This window comes from Amphiprion ocellaris, chromosome 6 (genome assembly GCF_022539595.1).
Source record: "Amphiprion ocellaris isolate individual 3 ecotype Okinawa chromosome 6, ASM2253959v1, whole genome shotgun sequence".
Taxonomy (NCBI): domain Eukaryota; kingdom Metazoa; phylum Chordata; class Actinopteri; family Pomacentridae; genus Amphiprion; species Amphiprion ocellaris.
In genome coordinates this window covers 10,746,216-10,763,468 of record NC_072771.1, presented here as the reverse complement: position 1 = coordinate 10,763,468, position 17,253 = coordinate 10,746,216, and the positions used below count along the sequence as shown (strand labels likewise).

Sequence of the window (17,253 nt, the reverse complement as noted above, 5' to 3'; positions counted from 1 at the left end):
GTTTGCACTCGGGGTTCAAACCCACTCCGTGACACAGTCGCCTTTTTCTGCAGTCACCCTATGACCTCAACAATGTCCCAAATGCAGCTCTATCTGATTGGTTATTTGTTACAAGTAACAATCAATCAGCCCTGCACGCTATTGCATACAGACAAGCACATTTGCAAAGTGAAGCTATGTTTGGAGGGTGAGGTGGCAGATGTTACTGGCATCACACAGCATCACTGAGGCTTGCTGTCAGGACTGTGTGGCTAATGCTATCAGGAGTAACATATAATCTTTTAGGTAAAGTTAACCTAGCAATCTGTTCTTTCAGACAGTCAGACATATCTCTCTAGCAGAGACACAGCCTGTATAAACTGAACAAGAAACACAAGCTGGGGCCACAAATTAATAAATTAGGTACTTTTACACTAGTTAAGACTACAGTCACAGATAGTGGAAAAGTTAGGAGGCATCCAGAGACTACCCTGAAGCAATAAATGTGTATAGGCCGTTCTTGATTGGCAAAAATCTTCATCGGTAGTCAATCCCTTGACTAAAGCCTGAAGACACGAGGAAAGAAAATTTCCAAAACAAGTAGAAGAATGTTTTGTGATCTAACCAACTTTAGATTTTGCAGCCAGACTCCTTTTGCCAAACAGGAGCTGAATGGCTTGTCAAGGTTTAAGATCCCATTAACACAACTACATTTGTCAGTCAGCTGCAATCCACAATTCATCCTAAGTATTAAAAACTGCTGTTCAGAAAATGTCCTTTTCACTCTGGTTTTGTGCTACTAGAACTCAGAGCAGCCTTTGACAGTTTACTACAGCATCCTGCTGGACAGACTAAGGCAGAGGGTGTGTATATCTGATACAGCTTTGGTTCTCATTGTATCTGTGAAATAGATTCTGATCAACAATCACATATAATCACTTTTTTCTGTTAAGTATGGTGTGCCACAGGGTCAGATTTGGGAAAAAAATTTTAGTATACATTCTTGCACTTAGGCACTATATTCACATACATGGTGTCTCTTCTCATTTTTTTGCCAATGACACATGATCCTCTGAGCCTGGTATGCTAACTTCTCTAAATGACTAGATTTCCAATGACAAAAACTGGATGTCGAATAATTTGCTTCAGTTGAACTCTAACAAAACATTGATTCTTGTAATTGGATCGCAGCACAGATTTTGACACAAGCTGGTTTGATTTTCCTTCATGTGAAGTGGCAAAGAATTATGGTGTCTTGTTTGACACTAATTTGAATTTTGAGCAGCACATCACAAAGCTTGTAAATTCATGTTTTTATCATCTTAAAAATATTTCAAAAATATGGTCTATTATAAATTTTGAAGACAAAAATATTATACATGCTTTAATTTCATCATGCTTACAATGCTTTGACAGCCTTTTTACCTACCTGAACAAAAAATGTATTGATCGACTCCAGACTCTGAGCTGCCAGGTTTTTATTCATAAAAAATGAAACGTCAGTATATTACTCCTGCTGTTTAACTTTCTTACACCGGCTCTCAGTGGGTTTTAAGCTTTTAAGACTACTCATGGCCTGTGTCCCTCAGATCCTTGGGCAGAGACCCTCTTGGCTCTCGAACAACCTGCCCGAGAACATCAGGTCCATTGAGTGTTGGAGAGATTTTCCTGATTATATTTGAGTTTTTATTGCCTTTGAAGTGTCTTTTAATTATTTCAATATTGCTTTCACATTTTTAAATTCTATGTTGGTTTTTATCCACCATGCTGTGTTTTTATCTGTTTCCTAAATTCTGATGATTTAATGACTTGTCTGTTTTATCTTGCTGCCTAGTGAAGTACTTTGTAACTTGATTTAGCTTTTTCTCTATAAATATTGTTGTCAACAGATGCTTTTTCAGAAGCCAGAAGGCAGTTTGTTTGAAGCAGCATGACTGTGTTTGTGTTGCTGTCTTAATAGAGCACAATGAACTCTTTCCAACTGACTCTGCTTGTCTCCAGCCATCTTCATTGACTGAGCCATCTGATTTCACCAGGCCTCACTTTATCTTTTTAGAATAAGTGGTTAAATATTGATGAAAAATAATCTCTGTCAATTTCAAAACTCACAATGATATGCTGACATACTTTAGAGTGTTCCTGACCTGGCTAGATGTTGTGAAAGGTTTTTCTTCACAAAGTAAAGAATTCCGCAATCATCCACTCCAGTTGTTTTTCGTGGGCTTGCAGGCATTTAGATGTTGATGAGCTCAACAGTGCAAGAATGTACCAAATTGTCGATTTGGACTCTTTGGCCCACATATTTAGAATTCCTCTAATCAGTTACCAAATGCAAATTAAACACTTTTCGTACTAGTTATTTTGTCATCAAATTATCTGGCCATGAAACTGCTTGTCCGTCAACTGTCCCATTAATTTTGAGCTTGTGAGAAAGGAAAAAATGGTTGGAATTCCTAAAAGCTACAGAAGCCAGAAAAAAAAAAAAAAAAAAGAAAAAAAACACCAGACTCCCAGAGTTTCTTCAGCTCTTTCCTCGCTTTTCTCTGTCCCGTGCCCATCCTACTAAATGGGCACGAGCATATGTATGTGCTTTAATTGCACGAAAATAGTCAAACTAAAAATCAACATTCACTTTTGGGGGATTCAATCCCCACTCTCCTGAGGTAAAGTCCTTTGGAAATCCCATTGCACCATTACTCTTTCCACTGCAAACTTTGTTGCTGTTTGTCATCTCTCACTTGATCTGTTCAAAAACCTCTGTGCCTAGTTGAAGTCTCCCAACATAGACTACCTTTTCTAAAGTTTGCAAATGGAACTAGATGAAAATGCACAAGTCTAGTTTCCTCTTAGAAGAAACTTGAATGATAAAATACTGAAAGGTTAATATGGGATTGTTGTTTAATGATGCTAAAAAAAAAAAAAAAAACTACTTTGTTAAACCCCTTGCATAAAAGCTGGAAGTCTAATACATCTTGATTGCCACAGTCCAAAGGCTTATGGACCAGACCGCATGTGCTTCTCCTGCCTTATATCAACAGTGGCTGGATACAATTTTATTTTTTCAAACAATCTGCTCTAAGGACTAATGGTGCACAAAACACTCAGCATGACAAGCATAGCGCAAGACTGCAGAGTTAAGACTTTTCTGTTGATTATGGGACAACTACATAATACCAGATAGATACTGAACATCTTAAAAGAAAATTAGTCTTTCCAGTTCAAAACAGACGTACCTTGGGATTAGGGTGCCGGCTTATAATAAGACTGACTGGTCCTGGGCCACATTCACTGAGGATGCCATAGGCCTCACTGAGTGCAGCATGACGAAGACTGACTGAGTCTACCTCCAGTATCTGATCTCCACGACTACACAGAGAGGCACAGGTGGTAGCACAACATTGTCAAAGCATTTTCAGCATAAATGGGTATAGATGTCCAGGTTATCTGTCCACTAAGTTTGTCATGAATGAACGTTTCAGTCAATGAAATATCATGTCCCTCTTTTTGTACCTTTGTATCAGTGCAACTACATATTAATTTATGTTCATCAGTTTGCAATTCAAAGATGACTCTAAAAATGTTACCTGAGTCTTCCATCCATCTTGGCCACAGATCCCAGGGCCAAACTATGGATGTAGATACCAGGAGCAGAATTCTCCAGTGTCAGACAGCAAACTCCAATTCCCAGACCAACACCTGGCTCTAAAACAATCAAAAATCAAAATCAGAGTGTCCTCAAAAGGGAAGTTAGCCATAACTGCAGAAACAACATAAACCAGTGTGCCAGCTGTCATCTAAAATATGACAACTGGCACAAATATGTTTTGTAATTCATGAGTTGAAAATATTCTACACCTAAAAAGCAGTTAAGGACACTCTATATAAAGGTGCAAAGACAAGCTGTCCTTGCCCTTGTACATTTCTTGATCTGAGTGTGTTTCCCTGTTTCTCAGGATCTGAATATATTAATCTTACAATTTATAGTGATACCTCAGACAGTGTTCCTATACACAAGGCTAGCGTAATTTAGAAATGCTCTAAAAAAAGTTGACTGGCCAGCACCAGAGCCTGACCTCCAACCCATCCATCAACTCATCACCCACCCAACATCAGTGTTAGACCTCACTGATGCTGTTGTGTCTGAGCAGAAGCAAAACCCTGCATCGAGGTTTCAACATCTGGAGGAAAGAATCAGATTAACGGCCCTGTTGTCACAACCACATGTTCAACTTTCACATATGGCTGGAATGTTTGGCCACTTTGCAAAGGAATGTGCACCATTGTCACATGTTCAACTCTCACTACATCTGTGACTGATTTGAGCAGTCTGTATAAGTTAAACTGAGGCTGTTTTCTTGTGTGCTGTGGAATAACATAAAAAGCATGTGTATAAATGAACAGACATGCTATTGTTGCTTGTAACTCACACAGCTGTCATAGTTTTCTTACTGCTTTACAGTACAGTTTTAATGAAAACTGACCACAAAACAGACATTAAACGTTGACCGTTTCTTCCAACGTGACATCTCCACACAGGAAGTGAATACAAAACCAAGTAATGGTATCTAAATGTCTCTCTAGGCTGTCCATCAAGTTTGCTAACCTTTATTAAGTGTGACCTCCATGATGATGCAGTCTTTTGGACCTGGACCGTGGCACCTGCGGCCATCAGCCTCTTCAAACCCAGATAGGGCAGGTGTACCCCCACTGGTGTAGGAGTTAGGTGAGTTGGAGCGGCTGAGAAGGGTGGGGGTGGGACATGGTGTCAAGCTGGGGCTGCGCAGACGAGTTCGAATCGTTAGGGTCACCACACCTTTTTTCAGTTGCTGTTAAAAAAAAATCAGATTCAATGTTGAGCAGGCGGAGGTGAAATTACTTTTATCTTTAATTTTCATTCTGAGCTTCAGAAAAATTAAAAACTAAACTTCCACCCCTGTCCTCCCCCCCAAAGGAACAAAAAATGGCTTTTTAATACACCTTTGTTCTACTCTCAAAAAATGTGATCAAGCAAATTAGCTTGCACTGTGAGTATTAAAAAAATGATATATAAGACAAAAGCTGTCTTTTGTCTGAAGAAAAACACACTTTGTCAAAAATATTTCTGAAAACGTATAACCATTTTAATGTTCTTGAGAGAGTTAGACAAAACCCATTGTAAACATGGAGTCCACCTTGAAGGTTTGGATAGCCTGTTGGTGTGTGAGTCCTTGGAGAGACTCTCCGTTTACCTCCAGAATCTCATCTCCTACAAGGGAAAGCACACAATTAGACGGAGACAGGCATCTAGTGTAAACTGTAAATATAGACCAATTTCAGTGCTATCATTTCACTTTCTTGTACGCATCGGTTCCATAACACAGGGTGGAAAGGAATGGTTACCTTCTTTCAGTCGTCCATCAGCTGCTGCAGCTCCATGAGGGAAAATAGTTTTGACAAAAATACCCATTTGACCACGTGCCGAGTCCTGTCCACCAACAATGCTGAATCCTAGACCCTGCAAAAATTACATCTCAGAAATGACTAGTAAAGACACAGTTGTCAAATGTTTGAGTTTTCCAGGATTATTGGCTTTGGCAGTTTGGTTGAATACAAGAGAGGAGGGATATCAAAGAACAGAGGTCCAGCTTTAAAAACTCACATTTCATTTTGCCATGGTAATATGTTATCTCTTACAGATTAATCACACTGTGACTATGTGTGTGTGTCATGGCCTTAGTTTGCATGTCCTGAGAAATAAGTTTAGCTACTCCATATCTTCCAGTCTAATAGTGCCACCTGTTGACAGCATGTGAAAGTGCGGTTCAGATATGGTGAAAATCTGTTTTTATTTTATGTTGTATGATTCAAAAACTTGGAGGTGTAAATAAAAGCAGTAAAAATATTACATTCGCATGCAGTCTTACATTCATTCACGTCTATGTCAGCTGCCACGCTTTTAACTGTGATGCTGTGCTCCACCAATCAGTGCACACAGCAAACAAAAAGAGTCTTCTTCTCAAAGGATGTGAGGGCAGCAGCAGCTCAGCGGTATTTAAAGCCACAGACAATGAAACAGCCCATTTAGGCCAGGGGCACAGTATGGGACTTTTAAGTTCCACTTTTGTTTTGAGAGTACAGCATTTGGTCAGTACTGCTACATTTTCTGTATTCTGTGGAAGTACACTTCCTTTTGCACAATGAAGCCACTTGAGGACCATGTCTTTTAGAGTCAAGCTGTGTTTCGTAAGGAACTCCAAGTTAGCACAATCCCCTTGGTCTAAAAGGCTCTGTGGGCATGATGATTGTTTAGAGAGCTGAATAAACTGCTTCAATGGTGAGGAGTTAGGTCAGCACAATGTCAAAATGACATTACAAAACACCATTCTTAGCATTCTGCTACATGATATAAAATATGAATTCAACTTCTCTGTTTATGTTTTTAGAATATATTACACCACCTGTGCTCAGCAGCTGGGTTGGTTGAGTTGTGTTCTGTGGAAAAATGGTCTGACTTATGCTGAGAAGTCAGACCATTTAAAGGACTTGATGTGGAGGCGATTGTACATATTATTTCATAATAAATTGTAAAGAATCCAATCCAAATATAATACACATAAATAGTCTGATTGATATTGTAATACTGATTTCAGCCATATCACCTTGCACTAACAGGAACCATCGATCTACTACAGACAACCACTGCAATAGATGTACAGGAGATTTGTATATATTTTATAAATAATATATAGTACTGGTCAAAAGTTTTAGAACATCCCAATTTTTCCAGTTTTTTATTGGAAAGTATGCATGTTAATGTCTCATTGTACTCTGAAATGAAGCATAGAACAAATAAACAACTGAAGTAAACAAAAGATCCATTTAGAAAACCAAAATGTATTCTAAACTGTTGACTCATTAAAGTAGCCACCTTTGGCAGATATAACAGCTGAACACACTCTTTCACGATGGAAATCAAATATTCTTCAATAAGTTCTTCCCAACTCTGTTGCAGAAGTTCCCATAAATGTGTGGCACTTGTAGGTTGCTTTGCTTTCACTCTTTTGTCCAGTTCATCCCAAACCATCTCCCTGGGGTTTAAGTCTGGAGACTGTGCTGACCACTCCATGTTTTCAAGCTTACCATCTTGTTGTTTTTTCCTAAGGTAGTTTTGGCATAGCTTGGACTTATGTTTGGCTCATTATCTTGCTGTAGGATGAACACCTGATCAAGTAGGAACATACCAGAGGGTACTGCATGGCACTGCAGAATGCTGTGTTTGCCATTTTGGTTCAGGGTCCCTCTCACTGTGTACAAGTCACCGACCCTGGATCAAGCAAAACAGACCCAGACCATCACGCTTCCTCCTCCGTTTGACAGTTCATGTCACCCACTGAGGAGCCATCCTTTGGCCTACTCGATGGCGTACAAAAATCCTGTGTGATGAACCAAAGATTTCAAATTTTCCAGGCAGGCTTCTTTTTCTTATTATGATGCAATGGTTTTCTTGCTGCAACTTGACCTATCAAACCTGCAACTCCAAGTCTTCTCTTCACAGTTGAAACTGAGGCTTGCTACGACCACTTTTAAGCTGTGCTTGAAGCTGATGGCCTGTGAGCCGCCGATCAAACAAGCTGTTGTTCAGTAACTTGTCTTCTGGGGGCGCTATGGAGCCGCAGACCCGGAAGGCAGCATAACATGGATTTTCCGTGTAACCCGCATTTAAAACTTGTAATAACCCTACATTAGACGAGCCAACTGAATTGAGAAAATGTCCAAAACGACCACAATTAAGGACTGTGATATGTTCATCTGAAAGCGCGGTTCCCAAAAGCCAGGTAAAACTGATAGTTCACCACCGGATCTGCATGGGGAGAGGGCCGCTAGCCCTAGAAACACAACCGACCTCACAGCGGTACTAGTTCAGTCACTCCGCTCCGAATTCGGTGGATTTGGAACTAAACTGGACAGTATAAGTAGCCTCATGGGTGAAATGACTAAATCAGTAACCGCTTTGGAGAACAACATGGCAGAAATGAAGCAAAATGTCGCTGCCAATGCTACACGACTGGAGGAAGCTGAGCACAGAATCATGTCAACAGAGGAACACCTAGAAAAGAGCACAGCGGATCTCAACAGGGCCATGAAGCGAATCGCCTACCTGGAGATCAAGACCGACGACCTGGAGAACCGGAGCCGAAGATAAAAATCTACGTCTGTTTGGCCTCCGGGAGGGCACTGAGGGCAAGCGGCCACTGATGGAGTTTATACGGGAGATGCTACCACGATGGCTGGAGACCGACAGGTCCTTCACTATAGAGCGGGCCCATCGTACCCTCGCCTCGCCGAAACCGAACAAGGATAGAGCAGTCATTATCCGTTTTCTGAACTTCCAAGATCGGGAGTTTGTGTTTCGCTCCACAAAGCAGCGCAACATTACACACGATGGAAACAAGCTCTTTTTTTGTGCAGGACTTATCAGCTGAGACCGTTCGGCAGAGATCCGAATCCAACACTGTCAAAAAAAGTGTTCACCGAAAAAGGAATGTTCCGCGGGTTCCAGTACAACCCATGCAAGATGAGGATCCTCCACAATGGGAAAATTCAGCTGTTATCATCTCCAAAGGAAGCAGAGGAGTTCCATCGCAAGCACACCGGAGATAACTAACGGAATGCGGAAGAGAAAATGCAGAGTGACAGAGTGATTAACAGTATAATCAACTCTTCAGGGAACTTAACAGTAGACCCATCTGAAATCAATGACAGCTTTAGAGAGTTTTATCAAAATCTATATAAGTCAGAATGCCCTCAAGTTTCAGAGGAACAGGAAACATTCTTAGACCAACTTAAATTCCCAACACTAGCAGAAGATTCAAAAAAGGAATTAGACAGAGGTTTAACTACTGAAGAAATATCACAGGCCATCAAAAATATTAACAGTGGTAAGGCCCCCGGGCCGGATGGATTTACGATTGAATTCTATAAAGCTTTTCAAGAAAAATTAACAATCCCATTTTTTAAAATGTATGAAGAAGCTTATCAAAATGGAACTCTCCCACCCACTCTGAGACAGGCAATGATCACACTGATCTTAAAACCTGGTAAGCCACCTGCAGAATGCTCTTCATTTAGACCAATAAGTCTAATGGGGGTTGATACTAAAATACTTTGTAAAGGTTGAGCAAAAAGATTAGACTCCTACATCTCACAATTGATTCATAATGATCAAAATGGCTTTGTACCAAAATGTCAAGGATTCCACAATATTAGGAGAGTTCTCAATATAATTTATGAGAAATTTGATGCAAAGGATACAGCCTTATTATCGCTGGATGCCCATCAGGCCTTCGATAGGATAGAATGGCCATATTTATTTAATGTTCTGCCAAGATTCGGATTTGGAAACAACTTTCTTAAATGGATTCAGATTTTGTATACAGGACCCACAGGCAGTATTTTAACAAACAATATAGATTCAAAACCAATTACATTAGAACGCTCCACACGCCAGGGATGCCCACTATCACCAATGCTGTTCATACTGGCTATAGAACCTTTGACTATGGCAATACGAACACATACAGATTTGTCTGGTATCCGTATAGGAGAACAAGAACACAGATTGGCTCTATATGCTGATGATTTGATAGTTTTCTTAACAAAACTGTCTACCAGCATACCAAACCTAATGCAACAAACTGAACTACTTGGACAGTTCTCTGGATATACTATAAACCACTCAAAATCTTCCATACTATTTTTAAATGAGGACGAAAGGCTAAAATCAATCATACAAACCCAGTTTATTAATGCATACGAGGGATTCGTGTATCTTGGAATTAAAATTATCCCTGACGTTAAAACCACTGTTGCAAGAAATTACGACCCTTTGATCAGAGAAGTGAAGGCAACTCTGGATAGATGGATGACAATGCCCATATCAATAATTGGCCGAATAAACATGATTAAGATGAACGTGCTACCAAGGTTCTTATACCTCTTTCAATCACTCCCTCTACAACCCACAAAATTATTCTTTGATAAAGTAAACAGTATTTTTAATGCATTCATCTGGAATAATAAAAAGTCCAGGCTGAGACTTCGCTTGCTGTACCTGCCATATGAAAGAGGAGGGCTAAAACTGCCAAATCTGAAATGGTATTACTGGTCTGCGCAGTTACGCTCAGCCATGTTTTACTTTTCAACTGAGATACCCCCAGCCTGGGTAAATATTGAACAAACATCAGTACCAAACTTTGCATTAAAACTGTATTTGTACTCTGCAAATCCCAAACGCTTAAAGAAAATAACAAACAACCCTTTTCTTAAAAATACCATAGACGTTTGATATAGGGCACATCAACATGTTGGCGATCTCCCTCCTATTTCACGTCTTTCCCCTATATGGGGCAACGAGTGCTTCAAGGCAGGAAGAGCAGATGGAGGTTTCAAAACTTGGGCACATAAAGGTGTACAGAAGGTGGCAGACCTTTATAGGGATGGTAGCCTCCTCTCATTTGACCAACTATGTCAAACATACGACATTCCAGAGAAACATTTTTTAAAATATTTACAAGTAAAACATTTTATCATGTCAAAATACAAACACATTATATCTGAACCTCTGCTATCACATCTGGAGAACCTTACACTCCAAAACTTAGAGGAGAAAGGTCAAATTTCTTTATTTTATGCAGCTCTATTGGCACATGATAAGGAAACCACCACTGACAAACTGGATGCATGGAGATCTGATCTTCAAGAGGATATACATGAAGTAGATTGGGAAAGTACATGTTTAAAAGCCCAAACTCAATCAATCAACACAAGGATGAAACCCCTCCAATATAAATGGTTGATGAGAAGTTACATAACTCCAATCAAACTGAATCGTTGGTCGCCCAATATCCCAGACACCTGCAGCAAATGCTTAGAAGAAAAGGGTACTCTGTTTCATTGTGTTTGGGGCTGTTCAAAATTACAGAAGTTCTGGAAATCAGTCATACGAACTTTGTCTAAGATTGTTGGTGTGAGGGTGCCTCTTCATGCAAGGACGTGTGTGTTGGGTATATTTCCAGAGAACTGTATTTTCACTTCAAGTCAGTCAACACTCATCGATTTTGGACTCCTGCAGGCCAGGAGGCTGATATCTTTATACTGGAAGAAAATGGACGTACCCTCAATACATATGTGGGTGTGGGAGATGGCATCTTGTGTTGTACTAGAACAACTTACTTATATTGTCAGAGGAAGAGGAGGGGACTTTGGGAAAATATGGTCACCTTTAACTGAGTTTCTCAGATGTTATGAAGCCAATTAATTTTGACAGTGGTGCTGAATTGTTGAGCTGTATGCTGTGTATTTATATTTATTTTTATTTATTTATTTATTTACTTTTTAAATTTTTTTCTTTCATTCTTTCACTCATTTATTTGGGGGGATCATGTTGCTCTTTGTCTGTTTTATGTTGAGTATATTGTTAAGTTTTTCATAATATAAAGCCCAATAAAGATATTGTTAAAAAACAAAAAAATAACTTGTCTTCTGATTCTGTTGTGGCTTTGGGTTTTTCAGACCTCTTCCTGTCAGAGTTTCCCCCATTTTCTATGTGCTTTTTGATGGTGAAGAAAACTTTACTCACTGACACCTTGACTTCCTGCACAATTTCTCAGTAGGAAAGACCTACATTTTTAAGTGTTTTGATGGTCTCTCTTCTATAGTTAAGTGCCTTTCCCTCACCTTTTTTTTATAGCAACACACTACTTTCTGCAGTACAACACTGTTCAAATAATGCTGTCGAGGGTATGGTGCTACGGTGTGAAAGTTGGGACACCTGTAGGATTTGGTAGCACCAACTTTCAAGGCTTGATCAACCTCCATTGCTGCAGAACAGCTTTAAGTTGTCAACCCATTTCTTGTTCCCTGAAAAAGGCCTTTTTGTATAATTCTGAAATGTACATTATTTTTCAGTTTTGGATACCTTACCTTTTTTTAAAACCTCTGGCAGTTCACCACTTACCTTTGAACCATTTCAAGCTATTCATTGAACTTGAACTACTTGAATTTCAATATAAAACTGGAAAATTGGGGCGTTCTAAAACTTTTGACCAGTAGAGTATATAAATATATAATATATATTTATTTATATTTATTTTCACTATTTCAAGAACTAAGGAAAGTCAATAAAAAACAGATGAGAAAGCTGGACAGTCTAGGTGAATAATCAGACAGCATGACTGGAATGTCAGACATTCCAGTCATGCTGTGGAAGAAATTATAATCTTGTGTGAGGAAATTTATTTCTGTGACAACTTCAGCTGACCTCAAGATTAGTTTTTTGTAGGCTACTGTGTGTGGTAATAACAACACCAATAAATCTACAAGTGAACTGAAGAACATTAACTTTGTTAATTTTTTACCACAACAAATGTTTGTTTCTGCTTTTTCTTATTATGATAGTCAAATAAATGGTGTCACTATACTACTTTCATTGGCACTGCTTTTTTGAAATCACAGGGAAAAGATTGTATTTTTTTTTTCATTTTGTGTATTTTTAATTCTACTATTCGCTAAATTAAGCAAACCTAAAAAAATACTGTAGATAAAAACAAATTTTAAGGATTTCTAATTGCAGCGTTTATTGTTTTTATCATATCTATCCCACTGCTGATAGCTACTATCGATGACATGGGTTGGGTTTTTACTGTAATTTAACCTTTTTATTCCTTTATTCCTCATTCTAGAGACATGACATTTCTTCCAGTTGAGACCAGAGTTGTTGGGTCTGTGTGCCTTTTTTTGTTTTGATCATATCTGTTCATTTTGTTGGTATTTATTATTAGTGTCATTGCTTTTTTAAACATGCTGAGAAAAGAAAACTCTACCTCCCTGTAATCTGTACGGTCTCTTCACAAGACGCACAGGTGAACAGTCCTTATAATCCCTATAATCTTGAAATGATGGCTAAGTTGATATTGATATCATAAGCTTACTACAATGCTGTGGCTGTTATAATTATACTATCCTGCATTTTAAATACAGACTTATAGCACCACAGTATTCTGATAGTCAAATAATAAACATTAACATAATGCACATAATCAAAACAATATGAACCTTTTTTGGCACTAATATAATGGTCTAGTTCCATTGTTACTTCTAGTAAGAAAAGCCTTTCACCAATAAGTGATTGAAGAGAAAGCACAAAAGAAAGAAACATTTGTAAATCATTTCAGAATACATTAAAACCAGACAGATGCTTTTGTTTTGTAATTGTGAGATTACATACACATACACATACTCTTTGAACTTTATTTATGCATACATGTGAAAGAAGTGCACTCACTTTGCCTTGGCCTTTCATCAGCACTATACTGGAGATAATGGATGGCTGTGCCAGTCGCCATGGCGACTCCACTTGAATGGTGCTCAGGGAGCGTGCTGATTTCTTAATAATCTGATATTCCTAGAGGAAAGATAAATATTAAAAGAAAAAATCTTCAATCAAATTTTCAAATCTTTTCCATCGTTAAATACTCACGTTTACTATTATGAGGCTTTCTCTTTCTCTTCATTAAGTCCTAGTTTATTCTAATATACACTTGCCTTATTTCCTCACACTTGAGGTTGACAACTCTGTTTTTCCCTGGTAGTGCTGCGCATTAAGGTCTGATGCTGTAACTTGATGACTCAATTTTACATGAAAGGGTTTGTTTGTGTATTATCCCCATTAGCAGTATGAGTCTATGACTCTGAACGTCATCATGTAACATTTTATTTCCTTTTCCTATTCACCCTCTCATTCAGCAACGTTCTTATTATTGCCAGGATAGCATGGTCAAAATGAGTGACCAGCATTTGACCTGATCTGGCTGTGTGTATACACACACACACACATACACACACACACACACACACACACACACACACGTATGCATATATGGAATATACACATACACACACATATACACACACACACACACACACACACACACACACACACACACACACCCACACACACACACACACACACACACACACACACACACACACACAGTCTGAAAAAAAGCAGTTTAATTCCAGATTGAATCTTGTTGAAAGAGTCTTTTTTTCTAAAAGGATGCTCCGGAACACGTTCTCCATAGTGCCAAGGTTGTTGGCCATAAGGCCCAGCACACTGAAGAAAATTTATGTTTTCTACGTTATTACGTGATAAAATGAAAAAACAGACCATAGTCCTATGTATACTTTGTCTGCGTGTCTTTACATCTTTAGCTGCATAAAGAGAGGGAGGTGCATTCACTTACCTGTCTCATTCCAGCAGCATCTAGCTGTTGAGGTAAGGAGTGTTTACGATGGCCAGGTGGAGGCTTCTCTGAAACGTCACAGCCACTCACACCATTCTCCACAAACAGCTCATCATCCTCACCCACTGACTCCAGGCGATTACTCCCTCCTGAGTCAGGAAAATTCATAATTTTATTCCTCTGCACATAACAAGTACTTTTTTTCCCAACACTATAAGCATAAATTTCAACACACAATATACTGTATTAGACACCAAATTACCAGACAGACAAAGTGCATAATTTTGGAAGCATTGTAAATATGTTCATTACACTGCAAAAGCAGTGATGTAAGAAACAGATGAAATGTTTCCAGGCTTTTGGTGTTTCACCATTTTGATGTAAATGAACAATTTGTTTTTACTGAGCACCAACCTTGGGATCGGTTGCACAGCTTCATTGGTGTGGGGGTGCAGCAGGATCCTTTGAGTGCCTCTCCCTGATTTTTCACTTCTAGTTTCTCCAGGCCAGTCAACTACAAGAATACACACAGGTTTTATGTTTTTACATGCAAACAGCATTGACCTATCTCAGACCATGCTCCACTTTAGAATGAACTGTCATGACAGGTACTCAAATGTATCTGTATACACCTTGATGCGTGAGCCCTCTACTACTGCCAAGTGAACTCTTTATTGCTGGAGTGAGGAGTCACTTAAAGAGATCCAGGTGTGTGATTAGATTACATCCTGACACCTCCAGATGAAGACTTTCTGAATGTGTTCAAATGGGAGGCCTAAGCAGGCCCAGAACACTCAAGAGGGAACATATGTCCCACCTGGCACAGGAACACCTCTGGATCCTCCAGAAGGAGCTGAAATTAGTAGCTGGGTACAAAGATATCAGCTTGCTAACTCTGTCAAAATAAATAACTACTATTGACTTGGTCTATAACTCCGCTTTGTGACACAGGTCACTGCTCTCGATTGGAGCAGGACTAATTTAAGTGCCCCCCTCACACACACACATATGATCTACATATACCAGGCAGGTGTTTTGCAGACTGGTGCTACTGTTGGAGGTTGGGAGAGAGGGCAGGGTAGCTGTTTGAGACATAATGGAAGAAGAACTGCAGGTGCTGACGAGGTCTGGTAGACTGGTGGATGGGAAGCGTTCGAAACCCACATCTGATTCCTCCTGCTGGAACAGAAAGAAAATAGAGTATACATGTGTGTCATTTTTCTTTATATGTATTATACATGTTTCTATATAGAACATTCCTAATAGGAACACTTAAGAATAGAATAGAAAACTATAGCAGCATAATCATTATCTGAAACTTTTACTGTCTTTTTTTCAGCTCAAATTTCTTCCCGCAGTATAGAAAAAGTAAGCGTTTATGCAGTTTGCAGCACTGGGTAGCTGCAGAAATTGCAACAGAGTCTAGAGTAAGCATTTTTCCCTTTTTTTCTAAGTGATAAAGTGCGTGAAGTGTTTGTGTTTGTCTTTAGAAAGTATATTTCAGAAGTTTGTCTGCTGTTCAGGCTACAGATTCTAAAGCTGTCTTTGGTGCTGACATCCACTATGAAGTCTGAAGCTGCATGTCCTCATTAATTTTCCTGTAATTGTCATTTAAATTCTGTTCACAAAGTTGGACAATATCATCATCAGCTAGAAAGTATGTATTTAGCAGTACTGGTCTTGTTTGCACCACAGACGCATATCCATAAAAAAAAAATTATTCCAAAACAGGATGAAGTCAGGAGGCCACTTCCTTTAGGTTTTAACTTAGGGCATCCATTGTTGCTGTACTTTGCATTTTCACACTATAGTCATGTAACAGACTTTTTTTTAGTTAATCAAAAAAAAATTGTAATAAGCAGGATACAGGTTCTCTTTGAATAATTTTCATTAGTAGACACTGAGAGGTCAGGGAAGGCTACAACCAACTATAATTCACACAGTCTTCCTGCTCCACTGCTGCACATTACTCTGTTACACTGTACTGTTACACAACTGTAAAAGAATGGTAAGTAACTAAAACCAGTCTAGACCATGGAAGTGTGTGTGTATGTGTGTGCATGCCCATGTGCGTGCCCGTGTGTGTCCTTGTGGCACTTAAATTGGTCTTTCTCCTACCTATCCTAGCTATAACAGCACTACTATGTCTGGTAGAAGCACTACTAGCACTTACCCTGCTGGCCACCACCAGCTGGATGAGACCAGTAGTTGAGCGGAAGATAGCAACAGCCTCCTGATGAGTGAGACCCACCAGAGAGTGACCATTAATCATCAGCAGCTCATCACCAGCATGAAGACGGCCATCCCTGAAACACACGCATGCACACACATTTAGGCAGAACAGTTACTTACACTGTACATATGCACAGACACCTAAGCTGAACCATTCTCAACCATTTCAGATAACTTAGCTGTCACTTATTATATCAGGACTCATAGTAGAATTCAAAGAGAATTTTGAATGAATGTCTTGAAATTTTCAACTTGAGTTGGGATTAAGAATAAAATATACTTTGTGTGATATATCTTTCAGATTTGTTGTTGTTGCAAGTGCTCAAGCAAAGGTAATTCAAATATATCAAAAACTGACTTTAATTTTCAGCACATTCTGAGATGTCTGCCATAGAAAAAGGAGAGACTAATAAACAAGACAGAAAAATAACCAGGACCTTCAAACTTTTGGAAACACCAGTATGAAAATTAACAACCTTTTAGCAATCTTTTAATCACCTGATAGTTTACCAGAAACAGATACAATTACTGGAGAGTGCAGAAAGAGCTAATGAATTATGACCTTAATTATGAGATGGATAGCTCAGTGACTAGCACCCCTGACTTTGGAGGTCGATGGTTCAAATCACAGTTAGGGCGCAGTTCTCCAGGAAGGACCCTGAGGCAAGATCCTTAGTGCCTGCCTACCAACTTTGTGTTGTATCTACTCTCAGCTTTGGATAAAATTATATGCTAAATTAAATAGAAAATTGTAAATTGC

At 39.1% G+C, this 17,253-nt stretch overlaps 1 protein-coding gene across 10 annotated transcripts in view; it reads right to left on the bottom strand.

Annotated features, from left to right (window-relative positions):
- Window positions 1-17,253, bottom strand: part of pdzd2 (PDZ domain containing 2) — an 88,523-nt gene that overhangs the window by 43,991 nt on the left and 27,279 nt on the right. For 8 of the 10 annotated variants that reach the window (XM_035945724.2, XM_055011293.1, XM_035945725.2 and 5 more), the window contains exons 6-15: window positions 16,435-16,567; window positions 15,285-15,440; window positions 14,676-14,775; window positions 14,262-14,410; window positions 13,301-13,420; window positions 5,359-5,473; window positions 5,151-5,224; window positions 4,583-4,805; window positions 3,564-3,681; window positions 3,213-3,345 (exon numbers count right to left, since the gene is read on the bottom strand). In XM_035945724.2, coding sequence (XP_035801617.2) covers window positions 3,213-3,345; window positions 3,564-3,681; window positions 4,583-4,805; window positions 5,151-5,224; window positions 5,359-5,473; window positions 13,301-13,420; window positions 14,262-14,410; window positions 14,676-14,775; window positions 15,285-15,440; window positions 16,435-16,567 — 1,321 coding nt within the window. The remainder of the gene's footprint in view (window positions 1-3,212; window positions 3,346-3,563; window positions 3,682-4,582; window positions 4,806-5,150; window positions 5,225-5,358; window positions 5,474-13,300; window positions 13,421-14,261; window positions 14,411-14,675; window positions 14,776-15,284; window positions 15,441-16,434; window positions 16,568-17,253) is intronic. The other 2 variants (XM_035945719.2, XM_035945720.2) reach the window with 1 other exon arrangement.